The sequence below is a fragment of the Gobio gobio genome (genome assembly GCF_949357685.1).
Source record: "Gobio gobio genome assembly, chromosome: 25".
Lineage (NCBI taxonomy): Eukaryota > Metazoa > Chordata > Actinopteri > Cypriniformes > Gobionidae > Gobio > Gobio gobio.
Genome location: NC_137121.1, coordinates 28,559,415 through 28,585,571, shown reverse-complemented (window position 1 = coordinate 28,585,571; position 26,157 = coordinate 28,559,415). Strand labels below are relative to the sequence as shown.

General features: G+C 41.9%; 1 protein-coding gene across 4 annotated transcripts in view; it reads right to left on the bottom strand.

The window, feature by feature from the left end:
• Positions 1 to 3,071: 3,071 nt before the first annotated feature.
• osbpl5 (oxysterol binding protein-like 5) overlaps positions 3,072 to 26,157 on the bottom strand; it is an 89,483-nt gene continuing 66,397 nt past the window's right edge. For 2 of the 4 annotated variants that reach the window (XM_079809870.1, XM_079809868.1), the window contains exons 12-22: positions 25,490 to 25,588; positions 22,362 to 22,458; positions 22,159 to 22,257; positions 21,783 to 21,880; positions 21,606 to 21,695; positions 9,402 to 9,538; positions 6,733 to 6,912; positions 6,448 to 6,577; positions 6,236 to 6,350; positions 4,524 to 4,626; positions 3,072 to 4,430 (exon numbers count right to left, since the gene is read on the bottom strand). In XM_079809870.1, the coding sequence (XP_079665996.1) occupies positions 4,292 to 4,430; positions 4,524 to 4,626; positions 6,236 to 6,350; positions 6,448 to 6,577; positions 6,733 to 6,912; positions 9,402 to 9,538; positions 21,606 to 21,695; positions 21,783 to 21,880; positions 22,159 to 22,257; positions 22,362 to 22,458; positions 25,490 to 25,588 (1,287 nt within the window). In that variant the 3' untranslated portion in view covers positions 3,072 to 4,291. Of the gene's footprint in view, positions 4,431 to 4,523; positions 4,627 to 6,235; positions 6,366 to 6,447; positions 6,578 to 6,732; positions 6,913 to 9,401; positions 9,539 to 21,605; positions 21,696 to 21,782; positions 21,881 to 22,158; positions 22,258 to 22,361; positions 22,459 to 25,489; positions 25,589 to 26,157 lie in introns of all 4 variants that reach the window. The other 2 variants (XM_079809869.1, XM_079809867.1) reach the window with 1 other exon arrangement.

The window sequence follows — 26,157 nt, the reverse complement described above, 5'->3', positions numbered from 1 at the left end:
CACTTAAATATAAGTCAAATTGAAGTTTACTTAATCTTTTTGTGTTGAGATTACATGAATGATTTGTGTTGCATTAACTGAAACTGGGCAGGGCTTGTTAGTTCCCAGCATGCTTTGCATATGGCTAAATCAAGAGAGAGTAAATGTGGTTATTTTATATGTAAAGTGTAATTTTATGTATTTTTGAGCTAGATGAGAAAGGGGGAGATTTGATTGTCTTGAATAGTGTTTAATATTCAATCATGTTGGAATTATTAGAATAATTTAAATTACAGTGGAGCATTTGCTTAGGCTGTGGACTAAAATAACAAATGTCATAATGGCTTTGCTGAAGGAGCTTTTAATGCTCAGCATTTAAGATGCTAATGTGTGCCATTACTAGCTAAAAGTTTGACAGCTAATGCAGCATTATAATTCAGTTGTGTAAAATAAAAATATATGAAATTGAAGTGGATGAATGAATATATGAAATTGAAGTGGATGAATGAATATATGAAATTGAATGCCTGAATCAAGTCAGGGAGCCAATTCTATGATGTTGAAGTTACGTGAACACATTATGTTTGTTTAACTTAATTGATTCTTGTACGACCAATCCAATGTACACAATTAAATCATGTAAATCCAACAGACTTTTTTTTTCAGTGTGCATCTTTGCATTTTTAACTACTTGCAGAGAATGTTTTTTCTTTCTTTTTTTCCCAGAGTTCTTTGCAACTCTAAAGGAAAGTAGCCCTCCAGGAGCAGGGTTGGACAGCCATGTTCAACCATAAAATGAGCTGTGTAAACTCTGCAAGAAAATATCTAGTTAAAAATGCAAAGATGTAGTGAACAAAAAGTAATAATATCAGTTTTACATGTGAATTTTAACATGTGCACTTTTTAAAAAATTTTTTTACTCAAACTACATAGATTGAGAAGGGGAACTGTGTACAGTGGGCCCAGAGGCCTGGAGGGCCTATAAGGGTCTTCCCTAAGGGCCCCGATCCTGGAACAAGGTTTCTCCATCTTTGCACCACCCACAACCGACCCCTCACTCGTCACCCCGGAATTCGCAAATTCTGCAATGACCAGTACAGGGAGCCCAGTTTACCTTGAAACACCATTCATTGTCAATAGTGTGTATAATCCTTTTTTTATACCCTAAACAGGCAATGTAACCTGGGAGTTACATACCTTTCAAAATGCGGTAAATAACAGCATAAGCACCATATAACTTAATTTTCTTTTTCAACATCTTAATGCTCACAATTAAAGGAACACGCTGACTTTTTGGGACTTTAGCTTATTCACCGTATCCCCCAGAGTTAGATAAGTCCATACATACCCTTCTCAACTCTGTGTGTGCCATAACTCTGTCTGACGCACCCACCGCTAGCCTAGCTTAGCACAAAGACTGGAAGTAAACGGCTCCAGCTAGCCTACTGCTCAATAAGTGACAAAATAACGCCAACATGTTCCTATTTACATGTTGTGATGTGTATTGTGTACTAAGACCGACGGAAAATTAAAAGTTGTGATTTTCTAGACTGATATGACTAGGAACTATACTCTCATTCCTGCGTAATGATCAAGGAATTTTACTACCGTACCATGAGTGCAGGCACAATGATATTACGCAGCGCCTGAAAATAGGCTAACTTCAGTCAACATAAACAAGGTGTAACAGACTTCATTGTGATTTATCTTCTAATTTGTATACACTTTTGACATTTCTGTGTGTTTAAATAGGTTTAGGGTCTGCATTATCTGTCTTAATAAGTAGGGACTTTTATTTTGACGGATGTTGAAGTCTACGGAAAGATCGGGGGCAGATTTAAAGTTTTCAGTTAGTTAAGCACCCCCCCGAAAAGTCATAAGGTGTGTATGTTCTTGTTTACTGTCATCTGTAATGAGTATTTTTTGTGTATTTTGCTGTATGTTAATGATAATGCTATGAAGAGAGAGAGTTTGTGTACGAGGTGTTAATGCGCACTTCTTTGCTTTATTTGTTCAGCTCTTATGGTGATTTTTTGGACATCAAACGGTTTCAATAAACTCCATGAAACATCAGTAAAGTCTGGCCATCACTTGGACAGGGTCCGCTACACAACGTGACAACCTGCTTGCAAAGAGAGCGCTGGGGACTATTTTTAGGCGCTGTGTAATATCATTGCGCCGCTGCACCCATGGTATGGCAGCAAAGTTCCTTGATTATTACGCAGGAATGAGAGAATAGTTCCTAGCAATATCGGTCTAGAAAAGCGCACCTTTTCATTTTCCGTCTGTCTTAGTAGTACACGATGTAACTATAAAAATCACAACATGTAAATAGGAAAATGTTGGCGTTATTTTGTCACTTATTGAGCAGTAGGCTAGCTGGAGCCATTCACCTCCAGTCTTTGTGCTAAGCTAGGCTAGCGGTGGGTGCGTCAGACAGAGTTATGGCACGCATGGAGATGAGAATGATATGTATGGACTTAACTAACTCTGGGGGATACGGTGAATAAGCTAAAGTCCCAAAAAGTCTGTGTGTTCCTTTAATATTAGCAGGTGTTTTGCATTTTTTTCTGCAAAAAATTAAGATTCATATATATTTATTTATCACAAAATCTGAATGTCCTGCACCAATGGCGCCCATGTTGGGTTTAGGACAGGCTGATTAATTGATCACAGAAAACTTGAAACAAATCATGTGACCAGCATACAAAAAAATCTTTCTTATGCCCCAAACCAGACACTTAAGAGTATGTAACTTGTGGGGTACGTTGCTTGTTTTAGGGTTGAAGTTAAAAATGTTTTGTATTCCCAAAAAATGTTTTGTAAAGGTTGAGGCAAAACTGAAAAAGAAATGATTGAAAACATGAATAATGTCCAACTTATCTTACATTCCCAAAGGTATTCGCTCATTTTTAGGGGGTTGTTTCAAATTGTTGAGCATTACAACATAACACAGCTATACATAAAATACATATTAATACTAGGGAGTGTTTGGCTTTCAAATAGTGGCAAAAAAATGTAACAATCTTTGTAAAACTACTCTAAATGTTTTCCTTGGTGTGTGAAATGTTTCAAAGACGACAAAGCAACATGTCGAAATGTAAAACTTTACTGTGGTGCTGTAATTGCAACAATCATTAACAAACAGTGAGCCATTCATTTCATTCAGGCAAGATAACATTGTACTGAGTGCTCTGTAAAAAAGGAAAACGTAAATGAAAAACTATTTTCAAATTTCGATGGGTTGAAAGAGCACAAGCATCATTCAAGCACAAATTTCCTATATGAATCCTGCATCGGAAGCTTTGTACTTTGACCTTAACGGTTCCCTACTAAGGGGTCACTCAAACTTTACAACACGAACCTTGAGTAGACAAAGCAGTTGGATGCTCGACCGGACTTGCTCCCAGAAAACCTGAATGAACGTGTTCTTAAAAACAGTACGAAACAAATCAAGTGAAATGATCAAATAAATACATTCTCAATTTCAAATGTTCCAAACAAATATATACACTTTTGATTAGCCTTCGCTATGGAGCGTGTCGCACTTCATCGGAGCAAACATCAATGAGCTGGAACTTCCCAGAAGGCCTCACGTGTCCCTATTGTGACTGAGCCGCCCAACGCCTAACAAACAGACATGAATATGAATGTCTCGGTCTTACGGCTGATTGTTTTCGTTGTGTTCTCATAGTGCCAATTCTGCTAACGTCATCTAAATCTACACTACGCATTTGGTGTCAGAGCATTGTTTTCCTTTGTGTCGTGTACAATCAAGTTTGTAAACATATACTCTTCTTTGTGTTGTTCTATACAGAAACACTGTTTTGGTAAAATAATAAATCGAGTGTGGTTGAAAGCATAAGAATCGCACTGGCGGACTTCACTGACTTTTCTGCGTTTTGTTTAGTTTTTTTTTCTACCCTTTTTGGCATCAGTATTAAGGCCCGGTGTATAAATGGAAGAGTATTTTGACGGCGACGCACACGCAAACCCATTCAACTGCATTCAAATATGACACAAATAGATGAGCAATATTGCAGAGAAACGGAAGTACGTAGGGAAGAGGGAACACATCGATTAACAAGAGTGGCAGTACAGCAGTTTGCATCCACTCGGAAATGATTATCTGTCGTATGAATTAAAACAAGAGTCTCTTTCTCTCTAGTTGAAGTGCTTAGTGCTTGATGGTGGGCTACGGTCGGTAGCAACATCACGGTGGGGCATTCAAGGGGCTGTGTGACGGTGATGGTTTGGCTGTGTTTATTGCTAGGCAACGATTGCTAGGCGATGGTCGCTAGGTGACGGCATCTCAAGTGAAGACGTAGTTGATGAGTAGCTGAAAGAGCAACAGCATGCAGAGGATGAGACAGTGGCGACCGCTCAAGGACTTGCTCTCCTCCGTCGCCGTCTTGTGTCGCGCTATCTGGCGACCCAGTGCACTCAGGTTCCTGAAGACGTGATTGAGAGACAGGGATCAGTGTGATCAATATACAGTGTAGCAGAACTGACACTGAGTAGAGTATTTTAAAGGGTGTACTTGCCTCTGTATGTCCTGCTGTGTTTTCTGTATAGCTGCTACCGAGGCCTCTATGAGGGCGATGTCCTTCACTTCTTTAGTGCATCTTGCACACTGACTCATAAAGCCTGATGAAGACAAAACGAGACAAGTCTTGAATTCATTTTTCAAGCATTTCATTTAATTTATAATAAATATTTTTAGTAAATATTTATTTTTGTTTAATTAGAAACATTTTCTTTGTTTTACGATAAATATTTTAGTTTAGTTTTCTATAAATATTTTTTGTTTTAGAATATTTATTTGTGTTTAATATAATAATTATATATTCATAATTAAATATTTGTATTTCAATATAGATTTGTATAATAAATATTTTTTGTTTTAAAATATTTTTGTTTAATATAATGATTATATATTCATAATTAAATATTTTTATTTCAATATAGATTTGTATAATTATTTATTTTTTATTTTATAATATTTATTTTTGTTTAATATAATAATTATATATTCATAAGTAAGTATCTGTATTTCTATATAGATTTGTATAATCATTTATTTTTGTTTTATTGGAAATATTTTCTTAGTTTTATAATAAATTATTTGTTTCATATATTTTTTGTTTTATACTATTTATTTTTGTTTGATAATAAATATGTTTTTTGTTTTAAAATAAATTATTTGTTTCATATATATATGTTTAATATATGTATACTGTATATATATATATATATATTTAATTTATTTATATAGCATTTATTTATTTATTTTATAATTTATTGTTATTTTTATTTGATTTTTTTCCATATATATTTTTTTATCTAATAATAAATATGTCTATTTTAATAAATATTTTAGTATTTTAAGAAATATTTAGTTTTGTTTTACAATAAATATTTATTTTAGATTTTAAATAAATATTTCTTGTTTTATTTTTGTCTAATACAAATATATAATTAAGTATTTTTTAATTTCATATATACTTGTATTTTATAATAAATGTTTGTTTTTGATTTAAAAAATGCTTTACAATAATAATTGATATGTTTCGTTAGTTGTTAATTATCTTTTTGTTTTGTAATATTTACTTTTGTTCATAATTATACAGTACAGTATATATATATATAATTAATTTAATAAAAACAATTTTTTTAATGCATTCTTTTTATATATTTTATTTCATAATACTTTTGCATTTCATAAACAATTTTCATAAAATTATTTTTATAATAAATATTTAATTGAATAATAATTTTGTTAACTTTATTTCTTTTTTAATAAAAATACATATTTATATTTAAATAGAATCTTATTTTTTATTTTCATTTTATTTTAAAACAGATTTTGACCTTCTGTAATCAGTCAACGATTACTTAATTCTTATAAAAGCTTTCCGAAGCTGTTTGGATTTAATCAGTTTGTTTTAACTTGTTCTTTTTATCTTTTTTTGTTTTATTCTTAAATGGTCACCAATGGTTATACAGGTATTTAAAAGTTGTGTCCAAATTATATTTGTAAAAACCCCCAAAATTTTTTTTTGTCTTTTATAGCCCAGTGGATCTGAGAAACGATATATAATCTGACTGGATTAGTTTTGTTTGAGTAATGGTCAATAGTCACGCTCACAAACTATTTTAATTGCTGGAAGAAGTGTTTATTCACCTCTTAACTATCAGAACACATACACTTCTATTTGCTTCTGGAGTGTGTAAGCGTAACGGGACGATGACTTGCCTTCATTGTCGGATGACTCATGGTTGGGCTCTGGTGTGGTGCTGCTGCTCTCCGTGTTCTGACTGCAGCTGGACGGCTGGCTGCTCGACTTCCTGTGTTTGCCATTCACCCGCAGCTGAGAAACACACATCTGTCAAGTCAAAAACACCCTAAAGGAGCCCGAGAAGAATACTTCTTTAGAAAATACTAGGAAGCTTTCATGTGTGACTCACCTTCTGCTGTCCAGCCCAGTTCTGGCTGTAGGAGAAACTGTTGTGTTGGCGCTGGGATTTCTCTTTTGTCTGGACGATGCCGTCTTTCTCAAACTGTACCAGACAACGGTCCGGATCCCACGGCTTAGTGCTGAGAAAGAGGAGATTATTAGTTATTGAGATGCTGCCAAATTTTGGGATTTGTATCCAATGGAAATTAGGGTATCAGTTCATTTAGCTTTAAATCACATTATTGGTCTGTAGCGTTCCTTTAATAAGTGTCTCATTGTGGCATTGTGCACATACTCGGCATATTTGTAGTGCCACTCATTAGTGTCGGCATTGAGGGTGAAGAGACGTGGGTTCCAGGGACGCTCGCCTCTCTCTCTGGCTTCCTGCCGCTGAGCCTCTTCCAGCACAAATTTCTCCTGCGTGGCACTGTTCTGGTCTTTATCGGTAATCGCTCTGGTCACATGTTGCCACAGCCTGCAGGAGAATACACCAACGGTTCTCCACTATGAGCTTAACATCTTATAAAAGTCTTATGTTTAGTCACAACACAGTTTCCACATGTTGTATAATTTAACCGGGAAGGTTAGATTATTTTAAATGACACATTCTTTGGTGATTTAGAGGTCAAGATTCAAGAGATCTAGAAGTGATTTGTAGTTTTCAATAACGGGTCAAGCCACGGTTTGGCTGGTCAGCAATAACTGTATGCCCCTGCTGGCAGATGCAGTAACTGCACCATCTGGGCCAAAAAAGCCAAAAAATGAAATATTAGCTATATATATAAATATAAATATAGCTAATATTTCATTTCATTATTGTACATGTTTTACCTGAGTTTGAGTTTGTGACATAGATTTATTGCCTTTATTTATTAACAAAAATCACTTAGAAAAAAAGTAATGCTTATATATATTTTAATATAGATTTTAATATTAAAATGTATGTCATCATGTGTATATATAATATCTATAAATTCTATAAAATTTATAAAATTTGTGTTTTATTGTTTTTATTTATTGTTGTGCATATGACATATGCACAACAATTTATATACACCGATCAGGCATTACATATGAAGGTGAAGTGAATATAACTGATTATCTCTTCATCACGGCACCTGTTAGTGGGTGGGGTATATTAGGCAGCAAGTGAACATTTTGTCCTCAAAGTTGATGTGTTAGAAGCAGGAAAAATGGGCAAGTGTAAGGATTTGAGCGAGTTTGACAAGGGACAAATTGTGATGGCTAGACGACTGGGTCAGAGCATCTCCAAAACTGCAGCTCTTGTGGGGTGTTCCCGGTCTGCAGTGGTCAGTGTCTATCAAAAGTGGCCCAAGGAAGGAACAGTGGTGAACCGGCGACAGGGTCATGGGCGGCCAAGGCTCATTGATGCACGTGGGGAGCGAAGGCTGGCCCGTGTGGTCTGATCAAACAGACGAGCTTCTGTAGGTCAAATTGCTCAAGAAGTTAATGCTGGTTCTGATAAAAATGTATCAGAATACACAGTGCATCACAGTTTGTTGTGTATGGGGCTGCATAGCCACAGTCCAGTCAGGGTGCCCATGCAGACCCCTGTCCACCGCTGAAAGCACCAGTGGATACATGAGCATCAGAACTGGACCACGGAGCAATGGAAAAATCAGGCCTGGTCTGATGGATCACGTTTTCTTTTACATGGATGGCCGGGTGCTTACCTGGGGAACACATGACACCTGGATGCACTATGGGAAGAAGGCAAGCCGGCGGAGGCAGTGTGATGTTTTGGGCAATGTTCTGCTGGGAAACCTTGGGTCCTGCCATCCATGTGGATGTTACTTTGACACGTACCACCTACCTAAGCATTGTTGCAGACCATGTACAGCCTTTCATGGAAACAGTATTCCCTGGTGGCTGTGGCCTCTTTAAGCAGGATAATGTGTCCTGCCACAAAGCAAACTGCTTCAGGAATGGTTTGAGAGGCGCAACAACGAGTTTGAGGTGTTGACTTCGCCTCCAAATTCCCCAGATCTCAATCCAATCGAGCATCTGTGGGATGTGCTGAACAAACAAGTCTAATCCTTAGAGGCCCCACCTCGCAACTTACAGGACTTAAAGGATCTGCTGCTAACATTTTGCTGATACCACAGCACACCTTCAGGGGTCTAGTGGAGTCCATGCCTCAATGGGTCAGGGCAGTTTTGGCAGCAAGGGGGACCAACACAATATTAGGAATGTGTTATGTTATTAGGTCATTATGTTATGCCTGATCAGTGTGTATATATATATATATATATATATATATATATATATATATGAATTAAAATAAAATAAATAATAATATATCATGTTATATAATAATTATTTACAATAATAATAATAATAATAGATTTATATACAAAGGATAATTATTAATATAAACTAATATACATTAAACATAAAATCAAATAAAACAGTTAAAATACATTTAAAAAGAAAATCACAATTAAAACTGCATATAGACAATCCATTTTGCAAAACTCTCTTTCCCTGTTGTCTAGACCAGTGGTTCTGAAAGTGTGGTACTCAGGCTGCCTCTAGTGGTACGCAGAGGAATCCCTAAATAAAGTCATGTTAAAACCTACAGTCTATGGTTAAAACGAAATACATTTTTTTTTACATTTAAGTACAGTACAGTTTTAATTGAATAATGATTTAATTATTTTATTTACCTGTATGTAAGCACAGTGCAGTGTTAATATACACACTGTGTATTTACAATGTTAAAGTGTTTAACAACCAAAAATATTCTTATTAGGAATAAACTGCCTCGTTTTTGAACTGTGCAAAGATATAACTGAATAGTTAGGCCTACTAAGCTACTGTATTTTAATGTTGGTCATTATGGTGGTTCTTGGAGAGCAAAATATTTTCTGAGGTGGTACTTGGTATAAAAAGTTTGAGAACCACTGGTCTAGACTTTTTGTTTCTGAATTTGCATTTCTGTACCTCTGAGACTCGAACGCCTCCTGCTGGTCCATCTGCACCACCTGTCTCTTCAGCCTCTGTCTGCGTATGTCTGGACCGGGGTCCCACAGCACCTCCTGGTGGCCCGTCTTCTTCTCAATCAGGTGCACTTTACTATCCTGGGGAAAGATTTGGGTTTTAAATACGCCTGTAAGCCACTGATGAAACAAGCCAAAAATATTTAATATTTAAAGGGGTCATGTTATTATAAATCAAATTTGCCAAATCTTTTGACATAAGCTCTTTGTAGCATTAAAACATGGAAGATTCATAGCTTTTAACAGTGGTTCCAAACCTGGGGTCCGCTTCACAGGGGTTCTCGAGGGGCGCGGGAGCTTATAGGCTTTGAGGACAAATATGGATCCGAAAAACGTTTTCATAGGTATAGTCTCTAGGAATGCTCCAGATAATCAGCCACTGATCGGAACCAGTTGATAATTACTTCCTTTTATTCTATACGTGGTCTCTCAGCTTGCGGATCATATATTAAACCCATTACATATTTACGACGCAAAAGACGCAAGCTTGCTCACACCAGCCATGAGAGGTGAGGCAAATATCTCTCTTCCGGACTTGCACACGAAATGCATTGCAATCATTTCCTAAAATGTCATTTGTGTGGAAAGATTAGGAAGTCTGTAGACAGGAAGTTAACAGAGGCCAGTGACGGGACACGCTGAAGACGGAGGAGGGCAGAGAGAATACTATAGCAAGCAGAGCAAGCCCACTTGCAATACTCAGAATATTGGTTCCCAACCTTTTGTCAATGAAGCCCCCCCTTTGTCTGGCTATCACCAGACCAAGCTCAATTTAAGATTGAACACTGGTCTGGGGAGTCTGCTATGTATTTTCTACTGCACAAGAGGCATGATCAACGTGCATAATTCAAATGTACGCAATTGGATAGTCCTTCAACCAATCAGACCACAAGAGGTGAAATTAATCAAAACAAAACAAAACATGCAACTTCACTCTTTGCCAGAAGGTGGCACTAATGGAACAACAGCAATATAATTTCCTCAGTAAACATACATTTTCTTCCGGTATTTTGAGCCAGTGGTCCCCGACCTGAGTCGGTTCTTCGTACCTCGCTTAATACATCTGAGATGATTTGACAGATGCCAGATCTTATAATCGTTATAACTTGGTTCTTCAAACAAATGTATGGATTGGATTAAAACATCTGGATTAAATTGTCTGAGATTACTGTGCGTTCTTGTGTTCCTTGAAAAGGGCAGACGTATCGATACTCGAAACCACGGTCAAAATGCAGCGATTGGCTGGCGGCAAGCCAGCAACGTGATGACATCATATAATTAAAAAAGATACCTGGCGAAAAACTTAGACACATTTCTGGACTTTTATAAGAAAACAGCCAAGCAACCAAAATTACAAGTTTTTTTTTTTAACATGATTCCCAATCATTTTTATTCACGATTTCTAGTATTTTACCTTTGACGCAGATTTGTTACGTGAAAGCATTAATATATTAAAAACACATCTATCTACTAAAGTTTCTTAAGGGTCAGGATCACGTTATCTGCATCTCATGCGCTGCATGAAGTCTGTCACCACTCAAATTGATGCACGACTCAGATTAACTGCACAGCATTGAAACACATGCGTGTAAATTAAATTATTAAATTATTAATTTTAAAGGGGTGGTAAAACACGATTTCACTTTTCTAACTTTAGCTAGTGTGTAATGTTGCTGTTTGAGCATAAACAACATCTGCAAAGTTACAACGTTCAAAGTTTAAAGCAAAGGGAGATATTTGCTTTTAAAGCAATCAATTTCTAAGAACTACAGCAAACGGCCGGTAGGGACTACAGACATTCTGCTGACATTACCAGTCCCAATATTTACATAAACCCCTCCTCCGAGAATAAGGGGGGTGAGGCCATTTTTTATTGCTGCGGAGAAGAGTTGTTGTGGTATCTTCTGTGAACAGCAAATCTGGTTAGTAGGCTGGAGTGTTGTTGCCGCAATGCCGTCGAAAACGTCTCGGTTACGTATGTAACCCTCGTTCCCTGAAGGAGGGAACGGAGACGTACGTCGGAACTGACCGACGAATTGGGATCTGTTTCAGAGACCAATCTACTTCGAGTGTATTAAAAACGAGCCAATGGACATTGGCATGCGGTGCACGCATTCCACGCGCCGCCCCGCATTGCGGGTATAAATACGGAAGTGGAAGTACCGCATATTGTTTTCAACTGAGGAGCCGAGAAGAGTGGCTCGGGCCTTCAGCTGAAGCACAGCACCTGGCGACGGGACGTACGTCTCCGTTCCCTCCTTCAGGGAACGAGGGTTACATACGTAACCGAGACGTTCCCTTTCAGTCGGTCACGTTCGACGTACGTCGGAACTGACCGACGAATTGGGATCCCTACCAAAACGCCAGGGATGCTGGCCCTTCCAGCGCCCTGCCTGAGCTCGCTGGACCACTCCTAAGTTGGAGTGGGAGTCAGGGCTCCCGGCAGGGAAGGACAGTCACTGCTGTTCCTGCAAGACCCACTCAGCGTGACTATAGGATAACGCTGGGAAAGCGTGCCCGTCTCGGGAGATGGCACGCTGCGGAGCCACATCCTTCAATGGAAGGAGAGGTGGAAATACGCATCAGGACTAACCTAACCTAGGGTAGTGCAACTATGGAAAATCTCTGGGGTGGACCCAACCTGATCCCAGGGGGGGAAGAACACATCCCAGAGATGACAGAGCGGGCTCTGTCGAGGGAAGACACGGGGCTAACCGAGCAGGGTAGCAGATACCGTGGAGAATACACATATGGGGTAGCCGTGAGGGGACCGCAACATATGGAACCCAGCCTACACACACGTTCCACAAGCATACGGGTGCAGGCCTGGCGCCAGACGGCCGCGACGTCTGGCACTGCAGGGGTGACGGAGGAGCTCGACAGGGTTAGCCGTTTCCGGGGAACACAACTGGAGAAGATAGACGCACGTATCCGGCCCAGAGGGCGGGAGTGGCGTTGCAAGCCGACACTTAGAACGGGCACTTAGCGCTACTGGCCACTGGGGGCGAGGATGCGGGAAGATACCGGCTCTACACGGAGGCTATAGAATCTAGCGAACGTGTTAGGTGTCGCCCAGCCCGCAGCTCTACAAATGTCTGTCAGCGAGGCACCTTGAGCCAGCGGCCAGGATGAAGCAACACTCCTTGTTGAGTGTGCTCGCACCCCGAACGGGCAAGGTACGTCTTGGGACTGGTAAGCCAAGACAATGGCATCCACTATCCAGTGGGCCAACCTCTGCTTGGAGACAGCCTTTCCCTTCTGCTGACCTCCGTAACAGACGAAGAGCTGCTGTGAGGATCTGAAGCTTTGAGTCCGGTCAACGTAAGCGCGAAGAGCGCGGACGGGACATAAAGCTAGGGCTGGGTCTGCCTCCTCCGAAGGCAGCGCTTGCAGGTTCACTACCTGGTCCCGGAAGGGAGTGGTAGGAACCTTGGGCACATATCCAGGCCGGGGTCTCAGGACAACGTGAGAGTTGGCCGGCCCGAATTCTAGGCACGATTCGTCGACCGAGAGTGCATGCAGGTCCCCTACCCTCTTGAAGCCAATGCAATCAGGAGAACTGTCTTCATGGACAGGATTTTTATCTCAACAGACTGCAAAGGCTCAAATGGGGGACCCTGAAGTGCTCTGAGCACCAGGGCTAAGTCCCAAGAGGGTATCGAGGTAGAACGAGGAGGATTTAGTCTCCTCGCACCTCTGAGGAACCTGACGATTAAGTCGTGCTTACCTAAGGATTTACCGTCTACTGCATCATGATACGCCGCTATTGCTGCGACGTACACTTTGAGGGTGGAGGGAGACAGCCTTCGATCCAACCCATCCTGCAGGAAGGAAAGCACAACGTTAATCGAACACTTTCGGGGGTCTTCCCGGCGGGAAGAGCACCACTCGACGAACAGGTTCCACTTCAGAGAGTAGAGGCGCCTCGTAGAGGGGGCTCTAGCTGAAGCGATGGTGTCTACCACTGCTTGTGGTAGGCCACCTAGAACCTCCGCGTCCCGTCCAGGGACCAGACATGGAGATTCCAGAGGTCTGGACGCGGGTGCCATAGAGTGCCCCGCCCCTGAGAAAGCAGGTCCTTCCTCAGGGGGATCGGCCAGGGAGGGGCTGTCGTGAGGAGTGTGAGTTCTGGGAAACAGGTCCGGTTGGGCCAGTAGGGCGCAACTAACAAGACCTGCTCCTCGTCCTCCCTGACCTTGCACAGTGTCTGTGCGAGAAGGCTCACTGGGGGGAACGCATACTTGCGTAGGTCCCGGGGCCAGCTGTGCGCCAGTGCATCTATGCCTAAGGTACCTCCGGTCAGGGAGTAGTACCACTGGCAATGGGTCGAGTCCGGAGAAGCGAACAGGTCTACCTGTGCAACTCCGAAGTGGTCCCATATCAGCTGGACGCTCCGGGGGTGGAGTCGCCATTCGCCCGGAGGTGTCGACTGGCGAGAGAGCTCGTCGGCTGTCTGGTTCAGCGCACCTGGGATGTGAATGGCACGAAGTGACCTCACAAACTTCTGACTCCACAGGAGGAGATGGCGGGCGAGCCGGAGCATGCAACGGGAGCGTAGACCACCCTGACGGTTGATGTACGCAACGGCCGCAGTGCTGTCCGAACGGACCAGTACGTGCTTGCCCCGAAGCGGTTTCTTGAACCGGGCCAGGGCAAGACGTACCGCCAGTAACTCTAGGCAATTGATATGCCAACGCAGTTGGGGCCCCGTCCACAGACCCGAAACTGCGTGCCCGTTGTACGTGGCCCCCCAGCCCGTGGATGAGGCATCCGTGAAGGCCACAGCATGCCTCGACACCTGTTCTAGGGACACTCCGGCCCGGAGAAACGAGGGGTCTGACCACGGACTGAAGGTTTGGCGACAGTAAGGAGTAACTAGGACCCGGTACTGACCGCTCTGCCACGCCCATCTCGGGACTCGGTCGTGCAACCAGCGTTGAAGCGGTCTCATATGAAGCAATCCGAGCGGCGTTACCGCGGCTGCAGATGCCATATGCCCCAGGAGCCTCTGAAATAATTTCAGTGGGACCGCTGTCCTGCCTTTGAACGTATTCAAGCAGTTCAACACTGACCGGACGCGCTCCGGAGTGAGGCGCGCCGTCCGGCTGACCGAATCCAGCTCCATACCGAGACAAGAGATCCTCTGCGTGGGACAGAGTTTGCTCTTCTCTCGGTTGACCCGAAGTCCCAACAGGCTGAGGTGACTGAGCACCATGTCCCTGTGTTCGCACAACTGCTCCCGAGACTGGGCGAGAATAAGCCAGTCGTCAAGATAGTTGAGTAAGCGAACTCCGCGTTCTCTGAGCGGAACAATGGCTGCCTCTACGCCTTTCGTGGAGACGCGAGGCGACAGGGACAGCCCGAAGGGCTTCAGGTCGATCGCTGCGAACCAATCTTGGGGACGGATGCACTGAAAATTGCGTTTCTGCATTAACATCTTGAACGGGAGCTTGTGCAGGGCCCGATTCAAAATGCGCAGGTCCAAGATTGGCCTTAACCCACCCCCTTTCTTGGGTACAATGAAGTAGGGGCTGTAGAACCCCGACCTCATATCGGCAGGAGGAACCGGCTCGACCGCGCCCTTCGCCAGCAGGACATCGATCTCGGACCGCAAGACATGGGCATCGCTGCTCCGCACGGAGGTGAAGAGGATGCCCCTGTACTTGGGAGGCCGGCGTGCGAATTGAATCGCATAGCCGAGTCTGATGGTACGGATGAGCCAGCGAGACGGCCTGGGGAGACCTAGCCAGGCCCCCAGAGACCGAACTAGCGGGATCAACGGCACCACAGACGTACCCGGGGTGAGGCAGCGAGGTGGAGTATTCAGACCCGACTCGGGAGGCCCGGAGGCGGCCCGGAGTGTTGCCTGAATACTCCAGGTGGGGCAGAGAGTGGGTGAGAAGGCCCGGGGGCGTCCTCGGTGCCCAATCTGCTGCCCCCTGGCGAGGGGTGAGAGGGGAGGAAAGGAGTGGCAAGGCCCGGGGGCGTCGCACACTGCCAACCTGTCCCTCTCTGGGCTCAGGGAGGGAAGAACTGCTCTGAGAATGTGGGTACCGCTGGACTCCGGGGAGCCAGCGGCAGGACCGAAACCAAAAAAAAAATATTCTCCCCCCCGGTCCTCCTCCGGGGGAGGGAGGGGTGCGGACACCGTCTCCCCGAGCAATTCCTCTCTCGCTGGGCTGCCCGTTTCAGGGTCGCTTGCCCTTGTGCTTGCTAGCAGGCTCGCGGGACCCTGGACGGGTTGGGCACCTCCCTTGCGCCCGGCCACCTGCTGCCTGGGTGGAGGCGGACGCAGGGTGGCGCCCTCGGCGACAAGCAGATGGAGGTGCTGCGGCCGACGACTGGGTGTAGGCAGCAGCTGGTCGTCGGGGCAGATTTTTTTTTTTTTTATTATTATTATTATTATTATTATTTTTTTTTTTTAGCCACCTCTGTCTGCTTCTGGGCCACCAAGAACTGCTGGGCGAAGTTCTCGTTGGCGTCGCCGAAGAGGCCAGCCTGACAGACAGGGGCAATGAGGAACCGAACTTCGTCGGGCTCACGCATATCTGCCAGGTTTAGCCCCAGCTTCCTGGACCACTGGTGTGGACATCGCCTGACCCAGGGAGCGTGCAGTGACTTTCGTCACTCCGGAGAGCGAGGTCCATCACCGCACGCAGTTCCTGCATAACCCCTGGGTCGGGACTACCCTCATGCATGCAGGACAGAGGGCAGTGAGAGAGGGAAAAACTTATACAGGTTATGGCCCTTTTGGTGTTCCATATTTTGACACCAAATAGTTCCATGCTGTTAAATTTTTCCAATGCACATCCGGGCAGCCACCCCGGAAAGCATTGCTGTCAACTCTGAATCTGATTCAGCATGAGCACACACCATTATAGTGGGAAACTCAGCATTATCATTTCCAGCGCATAACAGCCCTCTCTCCGATGCAGCAATTGACATCTGTCCTCCGCCAGAGCGCCAAATGAAACGCTAGATCCCCTTTTTTTTTTTTTTTTTTTTTGTCTTTTTTTTTTTTTTTTAAAGGACCAGCAATCCCATCTGTAAGCTACCAGCAGGCATGCGAGACAATGAGCGTGGCCGTCAGACTTGACGGCACACGGCGCGCTGAACAATCCAGCCCATATGAAAGAGCAAGGTGAACAACGCGCCGACGTGGTCATGTTCTCGTGAGAGAACATGAACCACCCACAAACAAAGTCTCAGCACGCTCGTGATGCGATAGAGGAGTGGGGGCCCGAAGAGATGTACTCGGCGGGGAAGCCCCACTGTAATCCTCAGGTCACCAGCGCTTATTAGCCAAAGTAATCCTTTTCTGGAGCCCCAGAAAAGAAACTAGATCGGGGAATAAGTGAAGGGACTCAACCCCGTTTGAGGTTTCATAGTCTCGACCGCGCATCAGAGCGCCGAGTGACGCGCTGGGTTGCCGTGACAACCCCCGCTATCAGCCGGCGCGAGACGGCACACGGCGCGCTGAACGCTCAACCCTTACGAGAAAGGTGAGACGAACAACGCGCCGACGTGACCATGCTCTCCTGAGAGAGCATGGATCACCCACGAACGCAATCACACATGTTTATATGTGAGAGAGATCGTGGCCGTCAAATGAGGACAGGAAACAACCGCATCCAGAAACACACGGTTTGAATGAAATCTTGAAAAAGACGCAGGGTCAAACCGCGTTGCTCTTTTAGTGACAGAGAGAAGAGAAAACCGCTCCGAACGTGCCGAGGCACACAGGGGAATAGCCGCGGCTTACAGCGGTTTAAAGGTGCAAGCCCGCTGTAAGCACTCAGAGGGAAACGCCCAGCGAACCAACAGTTTCACTTCTGGTCGCGACCACCGCTGTACAGCACCGTCACACCGACACAGGAACAGGTAAGCTGATCTTCTCTCGTAATGTCTTGAAACTCGTTCGTAGAACACACTCTTCGCAGGAAGCATGAAAGCTCGGCTCCGAAGTTGAAAGCAATATGCGGTACTTCCACTTCCGTATTTATACCCGCAATGCGGGGCGGCGCGTGGAATGCGTGCACCGCATGCCAATGTCCATTGGCTCGTTTTTAATACACTCGAAGTAGATTGGTCTCTGAAACAGATCCCAATTCGTCGGTCAGTTCCGACGTACGTCGAACGTGACCGACTGAAAGGGAACGCTGTTATTTTCATCCGGATTGCACGTCCACTTTGTTCAGCCTTCCTAGGGACGGGGGAGTTAGGGATCAATGGTTATCTCGCTCTCTGTGCTGCACATTTTACGTAGGAAAGCTTCCACAACCTTCACGAGTTCAATGCAGGATTCGCACAATGGCTTGTCCTGAAAGATGGAGCAGTTCCAACTTTAAAAACAGAAGCTGTTTACGGGCCACAACCTGTAAGTGTAATTTATTTTTGATCGATGTGTTTTCCTGTAATAGTTCGTATTGTTAATTGTACGTTGTAGCAAGGAAGTAAACAAATGACAACGCTGTTTGGCTCTGGAAACCAGTTTGTTAAATTCTAATTCATACTTAACGTTATCCGACAAACACCTAACGTTACAAACTTTTTTAAAATCTCAACAGCGAACTTGGAATTAGTGTAAATTATTCTTTGATTAGAGCTTTTATGTATTGTTTATCTACATGCTTGTTTATCTACAGGCATGCTAAACATGGTTCTGTGTGTGATTTGGCTACTAGTAAAGCCAGTGTTTAGTGTTCGTTTTGGGTTAATAGTTCTTGCGACAGATATTTGGCTATAATTGTTCTAAAAATACAAAAGTAGCGGTGACATTCAGTAGCGATCACTGTAGATCCGCAGTCTTTACTCAAAAAAATCCCTTTGAGGACTGTAGTAGGCTATACAACAACAACTAAAAACTAACCATTCTGAAACGTCGTTTAACAGCCGTTCTTGAACAGGTTCTGCTCGATCATCTTCACTAAAATGTTCTGGGTCTGATTCGGGCTCAAATTGGTATGGTTTTATTGACGCCATTGTTTCTAATACTACCAAAGCACAGTCTACCCGTAAAGGTAAGGGGCGTGACGTTTCCGAAAAACGTGCACTAGGCGGTTAGCGAATCACAACACACTGGGCCAGAGTTTTTACAAGGAGGGACAGAGCAGTGTAGAATAAAGGTCAAATATATGAAAAATAAGGCAATTTTTTTTTAAATGAAGCATGAACACATGTTACAGTGCACCCCACAAACACAATCAAGCCTTCAAAACAATGTGTTTTACCACCCCTTTAACAATAAAATTATAATTTAATTATTCCATCATAAATAAATCTCTCAATCAAGATTGGCTGTGTCTATAGTATTATAGACTACACAACATTATAATATTATTTTCAAATATTTAAAATTATTATTGCCCCTGGTTGAGTAAGGAACACTTCTAATAAAGTAGCAGTGGTTGGGACAGATTTTACAATCCAAACAATCCAAGATCATGCCATATCATCAACAATCAAATCCCTGAGTTAGTGACTTACGAAAACGGACCCCGGGGTGGTTCCCAACCTGGGGTTCCCAACTATATTGCTGCTGTTCCATAAGCGCCACCTTCTGGCAGAGAGTGAAAATGGGGCTCAGGTTCTCTTATATGCAAGGAGGGGGGGCTTCATGGACAAAATGTTGGGAACCACTGGCTTAAAAGGTCCTCATTATTATAAACAAAGCATTTATTTAAATCAAGCTCAAAAAACATCTCCAAAAACATCTTGTTTTGATATCGCAGGATCTGTGACATCACACGGGATAATACATTTGCATATGACCAGGGGCCGCCGCTAAGGGGGGACAATAGGACGGGCCCACGCACTTTTGGGGCTCCCAGAGATCAGTTTTCTTAGTAGTAAAAGTACTAGTAGTAATGTAATAGAAATTATAAATGTATAATCTACCAAAGAGTTACAAATAAAACAAAAGTACGGCTTATTGCTGCATTTCCAGCAAATTATCTGTCATTATATAGGTCAGTATTATTAAATTGCAGACAAAGATTTTGGATAGCTAGGTTGGCTTGTATGTTTGTTTTGGAATGGGTACGGTAGGGGGTCCAACCTCGTATTCTTAAATAGGGCCCAAAATTGCTAGTGGCGGCCCTTCATATGACGGCCTCCTGAGCAAGACATTGACAAATTGTTACATCATCGCATCATAGGCCCCTCCCACCGGCATTCAGTAGCTTAACCGCTGGCATTTGCTTACACTGGATGTGAGCGTTGTGTCAAAAGCAAAAAGAAACCATTATAATCACCGACACTGTCTGCTCTGGATACAGTATACAGATGTGTGTTCAGTTTCTGACATGCTTTACACACGCGAGTCTACCGACAACAGGTCAAAGGGAAGAGTGAAAGAACGTTCGCTTTGACACATCCAGTTTAAACAGCTCATACAGACTTCAGACGGATCCCAGTGTCGGAAACAAGTGGATTGTTTATTTTAATACTGTCCTGGATCGCGTCGGAGGATTATGGTTTGTCAGCAAGGTACAGTTTAATGGAGAGTTGGCAAAGAAACTTTTGTTGACTGATGAAGCAGCCGACTGTGTAGGATCTGACAGCAGCTGCAGCACAAACTATAAGCAAACGATTTCATATTGCTTTGTCTTAAAGGGATATTTCACCCAAAAATGAAAAATACCCAGTGATTTACTCACCCTCAAGCCATCCTAGGTGTATATGACATTCTTCTTTCAGACGAATACAATCAGAGTTATATAAAAAATGTCCTAATCCAAGCTTTATAATGGCAGCCCAAAATTTGAAGCCTAAAAAAGTGCATCCATCCATTATAAAAGTACTCCACACGGCTCCAGGGGGTTAATAAAGGCCTTATGAAGCGAAGCGATGAAAAAATATCCACATTTAACACGTTATGAAGTAAAATATCCAGCTCTCCGCGGACCGCCTTCCGTATTCAACTAATGGAAAGGCGGTCCGCCGGGTTAAATGTGGATATTTTTCTAACAAAAACCCATTGATTCACTTCAGAAGGCCTTTATGAACCCCCCGGAACCGTGTGGAGTACTTTTATATTGGATGGATGCACTTTTTCGGCTTCAAATTTTGTGCTGCCATTCACTGCCATTTGTCAGGACATTTATTAATATAACTCGGATTATATTCGTCTGAAAGAAGAAAGTCATATACACCTAGGATTTGATGCTCTGGGACCATTTTTGGGATTTCCGCGTGGATTTGGCCTACCCAAATTGAAAAGCTTCCCATAATCACATACAGTGGTCTAAATACATGGTTATAAATTCAGTTTTGAAAGTGTGTGACCCTGTGTGCTCTAGCACCCTGCAGACAGTTTGGACTGTCTCCAGTCTAGAAAATACTGGAAAAAATTATTTTGTCTGTATCATGTTGTATTCAAGATTTATTAAAATGGAAATGGATCTGAAGGGAGGAATATTGCATTTTTATGTAATTTCCGCCTACCCCCAACCATACACATATACTTTTTTTCCAGTATTTGCTGACATATGCTGGAAACAACCAAAACTGTCTGCAGGGTGCTAGAGCACACAGGGCCTCAGATATACACTTTAAAAAATGAATTTATAATCAAAAAAATCAAAAAGCGCATCTTTTTTGGGGGGGTTTTATGTCAGCTAAGACAACATATACTTACATGTTTATCACTTTTATCAATTTTCCTGTAAAATGACATGAAATTTCGGCATTTAGACCACTGTATGTGGGTATGGGATGCTTTTCAATTTGGGTAGGCCAAATCCAGGCGGAAATGGTCCCAGAGTAATTTAGTGTAAATAAGTTACTTTGTGTAAAACAAATGCCGAAGTGATGCATGTGTCAAATGGTACCACATATGAGGTCAGAGCTCCTCCACAGACATTTACAATTTAAAGTATATACTTGATGTCATTCCGGACCCGGTACTGAGTCTGCAGAGTTTAAGAGTTGAAAATAATTGTTAAAAATCCATGCCATGACCCCTTTAAAATGTATCATTAAAAAAAAATATATTATAAATTTAAAATATTTAAGTATATATTAAATATTTTCGGTTTCCTTTAGAATAAAATGTAATTATTTATTTAATTATAAAATGCATTTTGGAATTTTTTAGAAAATGTCGGCGGTGTGGACTGTTCTTTTATGTATCTGAAAATACTCTTACCCAGTGGCCGTCTACTGTAGCCAGAACGTCTTCCCCCATACGTATCTTTCCAGAAATCTGATTAACGTTGCAAGAGCTGCCAAGAAATGGCTGGGACAGAGAAAAAGACAATAGTTATAATAAAAAAAATACATAAATGAAGTGTCATTGGTTAGGTTTGGAACTTCAGAAGAATACCTTCAATTTGAATTCAAGTTCTGTATAACATTGTGTTTTTTCACACTCAATTGTGATTTTCCCACCAAGCTCCAAAGTCATTGTACCATACAGAATACCTGTAAGAAAGTCACAATTTCTGTTTATTAATGTTTCACGAAAACATTATCAGTTTTCTCATTATTTACTCACCTTAATATCATCAGAAATAATATTAAAATAGGGTTTTGAAATAAAATGATGGTGAGTAAATAATGATAAAATAAGTTTTTTAGTGATGATAACAAATATTTGTTTTTTAATTGAATTATTCATGGGTGTACTATTCCTTTAAGCCATAATTCAAAATGCAGTATGGTTTAATTATGAAATTTAGACTCTGATTGAAGTCCATCACCTTTACAGTGAGCGTACGGCATTGTGATGATGTACTCTTCATCTCGGGGCAAAAACAAAAGCCTGGCCTTTCCATCCAGTATTGCAGACAGTGAGTTCCCTTTAAGAAATCACACTGGGGTTATAACCAGCATCGCACAAGAAAAGCTCAAAGGTTGTGTATTAAAATCTCTGTATTTGAACTTCAGCATGAAAGTTGCATACCATAAAATTTGGATTTGGCCAGAATGCTTCCACTAATGCAGAATCCATCTTTCTTATTGCTGATGTAGAAGGCTGAAACAGGAGGGTGATGAGAAACCTGAAAGTACAAAAGTGAACTGCTTATCAGATGAGCTTATCGGTTTCCATAGCAAACAGAGATTGTAGTGATGTTTACAATATATGCACAGCAAGACAAACGTCCTAGCAGAGTAACACCGCTCATTGCATTAAGATTCACTAACAGAAACCAGATCCTTGTTTTGATTTTGATTCAATTCTGTGATTATTTACACCTCATGCTGTTCCAAACCTTTAAGGCTTTTGTTCATCTTTGAAACACAAATTAATATGGTTCTAATCAAATTAAAGATTTATATCCACACTGACTCTTCAGAAAGTTCATATAGAGATCATAAAACCCCATCCATAATCCATATGAAACATAATCCATATGAATCTAGTGGTTTACTCCAAATTTTCTGAGGGGGCACAATCGCTTTATATGATGAACAGATTGAATTTAGACTTTTATTCACATTAACATTCATCCACTCGTGTATCAGTTGTGGTAAACGAAAGCTCAAGCATGTTCGTTTGACATGTGAGAACCAATGAGGTTCATTCTCGTGTTACTCAGCATGTTTGAGCTTAAGCAAGAACCAATGAGGTTCATTTTCGAGTTACGCATCACATTTGAGCTTCAGCAAGAACCAATGAGGTTCATTTTCGAGTTACGCATCACATTTGAGCTTCAGCAAGAACCAATGAGGTTAATTCTCGTGTTACGTAGCACGTTTGAGCTTAAGCAAGAACCAATGAGGTTCATTCTCGTGTTACGCATCACATTTGAGCTTCAGCAAGAACCAATGAGGTTCATTCTCGAGTTACGCATCACATTTGAGCTTCAGCAAGAACCAATGAGGTTCATTCTCGTGTTACTCAGCATGTTTGAGCTTAAGCAAGAACCAATGAGGTTCATTCTCGAGTTACGCATCACAATTGAGCTTCAGCAAGAACCAATGAGGTTCATTCTCGTGTTACTCAGCATGTTTGAGCTTAAGCAAGAACCAATGAGGTTCATTCTCGTGTTACACAGCATGTTTGAGCTTAAGCAAGAACCAATGAGGTTCATTCTCGAGTTACGCATCACATTTGAGCTTCAGCAAGAACCAATGAGGTTCATTCTCGAGTTACGCATCACAATTGAGCTTCAGCAAGAACCAATGAGGTTCATTCTCGAGTTACGCATCACGTTTGAGCTTCAGCAAGAACCAATGAGGTTCATTCTCGAGTTATGTAGCACGTTTGAGCTTCAGCAAGAACCAATGAGGTTCATTCTTGTGTTACGCAGCATGTTTGAGCTTCAGCAAGAACCAATGAGGTTCATTCTCGAGTTATGTAGCACGTTTGAGCTTCAGCAAGAACCAATGAGGTTCATTCTTGTGTTACGCAGCATGTTTGAGCTTCAGCAAGAACCAATGAGGTTCATTCTCGAGTTATGTAGCACGTTTGAGCTTCAGCAAGAACCAATGAGGTTCATTCTTGTGTTACGCAGCATGTTTGGGCTTCAGCAAGAACCAATGAGGTTCATTCTCGAGTTACGCAGCACGTTTGAGCTTCAGCAAGAACCAATGAGATTCATTCTCGTGTTACGCAGCACGTTTGAGCTTCTCCAAGAACCAATGAGGTTCATTCTTGTGTTACTCAGCACGTTTGAGCTTCAGCAAGAACCAATGAGGTTCATTCTCGAGTTACGCAGCACGTTTGAGCTTCTCCAAGAACCAATGAGGTTCATTCTTGTGTTACGCAGCATGTTTGAGCTTCAGCAAGAACCAATGAGGTTCATTCTCGAGTTACGCAGCACGTTTGAGCTTCTCCAAGAACCAATGAGGTTCATTCTTGTGTTACTCAGCACGTTTGAGCTTCAGCAAGAACCAATGAGGTTCATTCTCGAGTTACGCAGCACGTTTGAGCTTCTCCAAGAACCAATGAGGTTCATTCTTGTGTTACACAGCATGTTTGAGCTTCAGCAAGAACCAATGAGGTTCATTCTCGAGTTACGCAGCACGTTTGAGCTTCTCCAAGAACCAATGAGGTTCATTCTCGAGTTACGCAGCACGTTTGAGCTTCTCCAAGAACCAATGAGGTTCATTCTTGTGTTACGCAGCATGTTTGAGCTTCAGCAAGAACCAATGAGGTTCATTCTTGTGTTACGCAGCATGTTTGAGCTTCAGCAAGAACCAATGAGGTTCATTCTTGTGTTACGCAGCATGTTTGAGCTTCAGCAAGAACCAATGAGGTTCATTCTTGTGTTACGCAGCATGTTTGAGCTTCAGCAAGAACCAATGAGGTTCATTCTTGTGTTACGCAGCACGTTTGAGCTTCTCCAAGAACCAATGAGGTTCATTCTTGTGTTACGCAGCATGTTTGAGCTTCAGCAAGAACCAATGAGGTTCATTCTTGTGTTACTCAGCACGTTTGAGCTTCAGCAAGAACCAATGAGGTTCATTCTTGTGTTACTCAGCACGTTTGAGCTTCTCCAAGAACCAATGAGGTTCATTCTCGAGTTACGCAGCACGTTTGAGCTTCTCCAAGAACCAATGAGGTTCATTCTTGTGTTACTCAGCACATTTGAGCTTCTCCAAGAACCAATGAGGTTCATTCTCGAGTTACGCAGCACGTTTGAGCTTCTGCAAGAACCAATGAGGTTCATTCTTGGTTTACGCAGCACGTTTGAGCTTCTCCAAGAACCAATGAGGTTTGTTCTTACACGTTTGTTCTCAAGTATGGCTGAGCTTATGTTTATGTTTGCTGATCAATGGTAATGTGTGAATAAAAGCTTAAATTCAATCTGTTCATCATATAAAGAGATTGAGTCTCTTCAGAAAATTTGGACTAAACCGCTCCTACATTTTCATAAAAAATGGTTTGAGGGTTTGAGATTATTTCATTAAAAAGATCTTCGTGTTCCGAAGATGTACGAAAGTCTTACAGATTTGGAACAACATAAGGGTGAGTAATTGATGACAATTATTTAATTTTTGGGTGAACTAACCCTTTAATACAATGTCAAATATTTTTAAGTGTGTCCAAACACTTTTTAAAACCACTTCATTATAAAGTCTCACCTGCTCTGCTATGTAAAATGTACAGCTGTCTGTTTGTGGATTTAGCCAACAGCATCGAAACATTTCTCCTAGAATAGGGTTGTATGGTTTCTTCAGACCCTGAAAGACAAATGAACAACCGTAAGAAAAAAATATAAATATATTTTTAAAATAATATATACATATATATAATGACAGTAGGGACATTTATAATGTTACAAAAGATTTCTATTTCAATTTTTTTTTTTTAAGTATCACGGTTTCCACAAAAATATTAAGCAACGTTTCAGGATTGATAATAATAATAATAATAATAATAATAATAATAATAATTCTTGTTCAGCAAATCAGCATGTTAGAAGGTTTTCTGAAGGATCATGTGACACTCAAGACTGGAGTAATGATGCTGAATATTCTGCTCATCCATCACAGGAATAAATAACATATTTAAATACATTCAAATAGAAAACATAAAACATATGTAAAACATACAATTTTAATTCTTATAATATTTAAATGTTACTGTTTTTAGTTTTTTTTCTTTTTTTTTATCAAATTAATGCAGCCTTGGTAAGGCACTTATGACTTTTTTGTGATCCTTCATACCACCCCGAACTTGGTGGAAACCCTATACTTTTGAATGATATATTGAGTATATTTTGGCGTTTTCATCCAGTTATTTTTATGAG